At 49.2% G+C, this 6000-nt stretch overlaps 1 protein-coding gene across 1 annotated transcript in view; it reads right to left on the reverse strand.

The window, feature by feature from the left end:
• Xxylt1 (xyloside xylosyltransferase 1) overlaps positions 1-6000 on the reverse strand; it is a 158643-nt gene extending 152643 nt beyond the window's left edge. The window contains exon 1 of the mRNA XM_070029875.1: positions 5401-6000. Coding sequence (XP_069885976.1) covers positions 5401-5904 — 504 coding nt within the window. The 5' untranslated portion in view covers positions 5905-6000. The remainder of the gene's footprint in view (positions 1-5400) is intronic.

Below are 6000 nucleotides of genomic sequence, written 5' to 3' on the forward strand. Positions count from 1 at the left end.
TTTTGATCTGTCCCTAAAGTTCGCCCCAGGGCAATCTGTCCTAATAAGGGTAGAGGATAGAGGAGACCGATTCAGTTTAATCATTTCTGTCTGTTAGATTCATTCCTCATTATGAAACGATACTGCATGGGCAATTCTTCTTCCTTCACCCCCATAGCTGCTGGACAGAACCAGCTGTGTATAATCTTATGAATATTCTTTTAAAAATCGCTGAATTTCATACTTCAAAGGGGTGAATTTTATGGTATATGAATTACATCTCATTCTTTAATTGCAAAAAAAAAAAATAAGTATCTTAAGAGTGTCCCTGTTAAGTCTACTTGGTAAAACATAGTGTTTTCAAATGGCCTTACTAGCATTATCCCCACCTCTGGTCCTCAGCTCCACCCAGACCTGAGCTCCTCCCTACCCCAGAGTTCCCACCGTAAAGCTGGCCACTCGCTCTCTTCCCCCACCAACCTACCTGTGCTACCCAGAACTACCCACCTGGATGGGGGCAGACGCCATATTTCTCCCTCTCCAAGAAGAGTTATGAGACCTCTAATAAACCTTATAATAATAATCTTTCTCCTGTCCCTGCCTGCCTCCATGTGGTCTTCTGGAATGGTCATGATGGATCCTAACAGGTATAGAATGCCAGCCTCATCTCAAAAAACCTCTCAATCCAGGACACATTTCTCTATCCATCTATTTCTAGACCATCACAATGTAGCCAAAGGCTCCACTTAGTGCAAGAGGCCTAATGCTGGGATAAGCCAAAGCATCCTCTGGAGTCCCAAGGTCACTTGCCTTGTGAATGAAGACAGCCAGAGTCAGGGTTATCACTTTCAGGCTTTTCTGAAGCCCCATGAGGGAGCCCTTTCGGGCCACTCATCAAGTTGAGGGGAAGCTGTTTGTTTTCAGAGGATCAAACCCAGGGCCTTACTGATGCTCTCTACCTCTGAGCTACAACCCCACCCAAGCTCTAGCAATGAAAGGAACTGGAGAATCCATCACCGTAGCTGCAGAGCTCTAATATTTGCCAACCCTAGTGCCTCCTTGGCCCAGGCTGCCCCCTGGAACCCAGCAAATGCCTATAAGTGAGAAGCACGTGTATTGCCACCTTTTCCTAACTTGTCAAGGAAGATGCAGCCTCGGGCACCTGACAGGACAGCTGAGCTGCAACAGCAGTGTGTGGCCCACGGAGATCTGCTCCAGGATATCTTAGCTTTAATCCACTATTGCTAGGGGTCTACTAGCAGTACTTACTGAGTGCCTAAGATGTGCCAGGAACTGGAACTGCACTGTGAGGGGGAGAAAGCACACTTCTACCTGTTATTCTGTGTTTCAATTTGGTGAATGCTCTATTAAACCAACACTCTTGGCTTCTTGCCCCCGTCCTTACATCCCCTCCCCTGTCATATCCACCAACTCTTCCTTAAGAAGGGAAATTTATCTGGTGGGGGAGTTCTGGAAATCCCTGCTTCTCTTCTTCTGCCTATCCTTGAAGGGAAGCCAGTGGCTCTCCAGTTACCTCCCTCTCCAGAGGTCAACTGACTTCAAGTCAATCTTCCCTGCGAGTAAACTGCCCTCTGGACTTTATAAGAAAGAGGTGCTCCTTACAAGGGAAATGCAGCACAAAGGGGAAAACATTGGCCTGAAAGCTGGGCCAGTCCCAACTAGGTCAGTAAGTCTCCAGGCAGCCTTGGCAAGTTTCCTCACCTGCTATATATGCTCTTGAAGATCTCTGCTGACAACAATTGCTAGTTTCCTTCCTAATCATCACAACTAAAAAAATAATTCTCTCTATAAAATGCACTCACACATGTAAGACATGGTGTTAAGGGCTAGGGTCATGGTACTTGAGGGATGTCCTTAAGAGGTTTGTAGACTAGCAAGAGAGACACATAACTATATAAATACCACTGTGACAAATGCTACAAGAAAAAGCACCCAGGGCTGCAAAAGTGTGGAACAAGAGCTCCACAAAAGTTTAACAACGGGGGGCTGGGAAGGTGGCTCAGTGGTAGAGCACTTGCCTTGCATGCCTGAGGCCCTGGGTTCGATTCCTCAGTACCACATAAGCAAAAAGAAAAAAGCCGGAAGTGGCGCTGTGGCTCAAGTGGTAGAGCGCTAGCCTTGAGCTGAAGAGCTGAGGGACAGCACCCAGGCCCAGAGTTCAGGCCCCACGACTGGACCAAAAAAAAAAAAAAAAAAATTTACCAACGAAACCCACTGAGCTAAAGCAGGACAGGAGTTAAGATGGGAGAAGGGGTGGAATTCCAGACAGAGGGAAGGGGAAGTGTGAAATAGGTTTTTCATATTGAGAGAAGCGTTCCAAATCTGATGAAGTTAAATCACACATTAAAGCAAGTCCTTTAGATTTACACATTTAAAGGAAAAAAGAACACCTTTAATCACACACAGAAAACAGATTCACACAAAAGATGGATTCACAAGCAATAGGAACAATGTGATCCCAGGACTGATAAACCCTTACCTGCCCACTGCCCTGTAGCTAGCTAGAATCCTTACCCTGATCCTCACCTCTCAGGTCTCAACAGAGAAGGTGGCAGTTTCATTTGCAAGCCTCCTTTGAGGGCTGTGGCTGTCAGAACTGAACCCTGCAAGAGGAGCAAGTCAAACCAGGAAACACATACTCCAAGACAAGAGCTGGTCATGAGCCATTACTTATGGCGCCAACTATGAGCCAAGCATCATACAGGTGATATGACATCAAACAACAGCGCCAGAGTGGTACCAGAAGGAAGAAGAGGAGGTCATACTTTTCAGCTAGGGGTTCCTAGGGGCAATGAAGCTACAAGGAGCCCAACTCTAGGTCCTGGATTCTTAGCCTCCTAGAACATGAAATCCTGGCGCAGATGTCAGGAATGGACAGCTATGCAGGGTTGGGCACAGACTGTGCCCAGGAGGTAGGAACATTCTCAAGGGAAGTAGAAACTGAGTAAAGAGTGGCTGAAAAGCCAGGTGTGGTGGGTCAGCATATAATCCTAGCTACTTGGGAGGCAGAGATGGAGGATGCACAATAGCTGAACACTTGTCTGCCATCCCCAGCAACACAAGGAAGCACAACAAAGAAAATCAAAGAGCAAAGAGGGAAGAAAGGAAGAAAGATAGGCCAGGAATCAGATTGCTTATAGCATCATGCTCACACAGAGCCCACCAGTACCTTTGTTCAGTAACACTATGTAGATATTTATGAGTTTTAGTTATATTAGCTATGTTTAGACAAAAGACTGCTTTTTTGTTCCAGTACAAGGGTTTGAGGGCAGAGCTTTGAGCTTGCTTTGCTAGCTACTAGCTCAACTGGCACTCTACTATTTGGACCATACCTCTAAGCCTACTTTTGCTTCTTATTTTAGAGATGGAGTCTCTAGGACTTGTCTGCCATGGCTGCTTTTGAACTGTGATCCTTAGATCTTAGACTCCAGAATAGCTAGGATGACAGGCGTGAGCTACCAGCACCTGCTAGATTTTTTTACTTTTATCTATTTAGTATAGTTCTGCACACAAGATCCCTATACTGTTAGAGTGATTTATATGAGTGCCTCTGTGTGTGCTAAATGTCTTAACTTTGTAAAGAGGAGTCGTGATATAAGGCATCCCCAGGGCTTCATAAGAATGGTCTCTTTTAGAATTTCTACTCTGTTGCAGCAAGTGGTTAATTTTGCCCTGGTCCTATGAGCTTCTGCAGGCAAAGTCTGTTTCTTTATAAGTATCTCTCATTTCTAACACAGTACCCAGCACGTAGTCCATATTCAATAAGTGATTATTAAAATAATAGATGATGCTTTACACTAATTTGTGTTATATTCCATATGGCTACTTTAATAAATCTGGTCCTTCACACGCAAAAAAACAAAATCAAAGAGCAGGCCAGTATAGGCATAAAAGAGTGAGACCTTACCTGGACAATAACCAATGCCAGAAGGGACTGGAGGTATGGCTTCAGTGTCAGAGTGCCTGGCTTGAAAGCATGAGGTCCTAAAGTCAATTCTTAGTACTTCAAAAGAAAGAAAAAAGTGAATGAGGACCCAAGAGGAAGAAGGGCCATCCTGGGTAGAAAGTACAGATGGGACATAAATTGGCTGGGCATGGTGGTATATACCTATAATTCCAGTACTCAGTAGGATGAGGCAAGAAGATTCAGAGCGTGAGGAAATTCTGGGCTATGACACTATATTTCAAAAACAAACCAAGGAATAGACACAATAGGCCAAACACAGCTAGAGATGTATGACAGGCTCACAACACAGCCCCACCAAAAAACCAGAACTTGATACACGCCTGCTCCCATACCATTTAAGATATGTCCCCTACATAGGACAAACAAGCCCATCAGAAAAGGACATCAGGACCAGAAGGTATTTCTTACTATAGAAAGGCCAAAAGTCTAAGAGTGGAGTTTTGCAGCTAGGGGAACCCTTGCTTCCTGGCCTGGGGCAACAAGTGGCCACCACAATCCCAAGTCCAGCATGATCCTGGGAGGAGCTCCCCCTTAGTCATCAGACTCCCAGATCCTCTGAGACACTGCTTTGGCCTTGCTGCTCTTCCTCCAGGCTCACATTCATCTCCATAGTTTAAGATCACTTACTCTTCCAATCAAAAGAAGAAGAAAATGTGGACTCCTCCTTACCACCAACAGGTCAAAACTTGCTAGGGCAAGCATGCAGTCTTGAACAAGGAGATCCAGGCAGTGAAGAGGAAGGACAGGAGAAGTGGAGCTGATCCAGCCTGCAAGACATGCGTGCTTTCCCTAGATGGTATCTGTAGCTCTTAGAACTTTCTCTTCCTCACTAGGAGGAACCACAGCTTCTCTAACTGGGCTCCTGACCCTTGGAGGCTGGGGGTAAGGAATCACTGGAGAGGATATGACATGGTTCACACTGGACCTGACTTGCTCTGCCTGAAAACCCTTAAATGCTACTGAGAGATGCCAGTGCAACTTGGACACTTCCAGAAGCCTCACCAAGACTGTCCAGCAGATGTTGCTCGGATGACAACTGATGTCTTCAAATGACCACTTCCACTCTGCGAAGTGAAGGAACATAAAAAGAGGTGCAGATCTTGAAGGCACTGCAACTGATCTCCGCAAGGTGTGCAAAATGCGGGTGTGCTGAATCTCCGATTTGGGGGGGGGGGAGGGAGGGAGCAGCGAGAAGCTAGGCCACCAGCTATGGCAGCAGCCTTACTTTTGCAGCACTGGGACACACCCCCAGCCTAGGCCTCCACTGAGAGCATGTTGAGGAGCCAGAGGGGAAGAGGAGTCTGGGCTACAGGCTGATAAATCAGACAGCACAGGAAAGTCTCTCCCCATTCCCTGACAGGAGCAAGCCTAGACCGCGGGAGAACGCGCGTGGGCCACCCACCAGGGGAACCACGGCTGCGACCCCAGCTCACCTTGCACTTAAAGCCGGCGGCCGACGGCAGGAGCTCCCGCAGCAGGCCTTTGGCCACCTCGCGGCTGGCCTCCTCGCTCACGAAGTGCAGGTTCAGCACCTCGTGCGCCTCGAACTTGGCGAGGCGCAGCAGCGAGCGCAGCGCGACGCGGGCCTTGGCCTGCAGCGCGGCGTTGTGCTCCGCCTTGGTGAACATCATCAGAAGGTGATAATCCAGCGGGCCGGCCCCGCCGCTCTCTAGGCTCTTGGCCTTGGCCCCCGGAGGCGGCGCCAGGGACGCCCTGGCCAGCTCGAGCGCGGGCGGCGAGGGCGCGGCGGGGACCCCGGCGCGGGCCTCCTTCAGCCTCTTGGTGGCGCTCGAGAAGGTCTCCCGCCCCGAGCCCAGGTAGTAGAAGGCACAGACGGCCAGCGCCGCGGCCAGCAGCAGCGCGCAGTAGTGGGAGCGCACCGCTCCCAGGCGCGCCATGGCCCGCGCGCATGGGGGCGCGCCCCGGAGGAGGCTCATGCGCCCCGAGTCCGCAGGCCCAGCGACCGGGAAGGCCTCGGAGACACTCTCCCCGGGCCACCTAGCCCTCGCGCCAGGCGGCGGCCATGGCGGGGG

The sequence above is a fragment of the Dipodomys merriami genome, unplaced genomic scaffold (assembly GCF_024711535.1).
Source record: "Dipodomys merriami isolate MVZ:Mamm:240054 unplaced genomic scaffold, mDipMer1.0.p SCAF_2, whole genome shotgun sequence".
NCBI lineage: Eukaryota > Metazoa > Chordata > Mammalia > Rodentia > Heteromyidae > Dipodomys > Dipodomys merriami.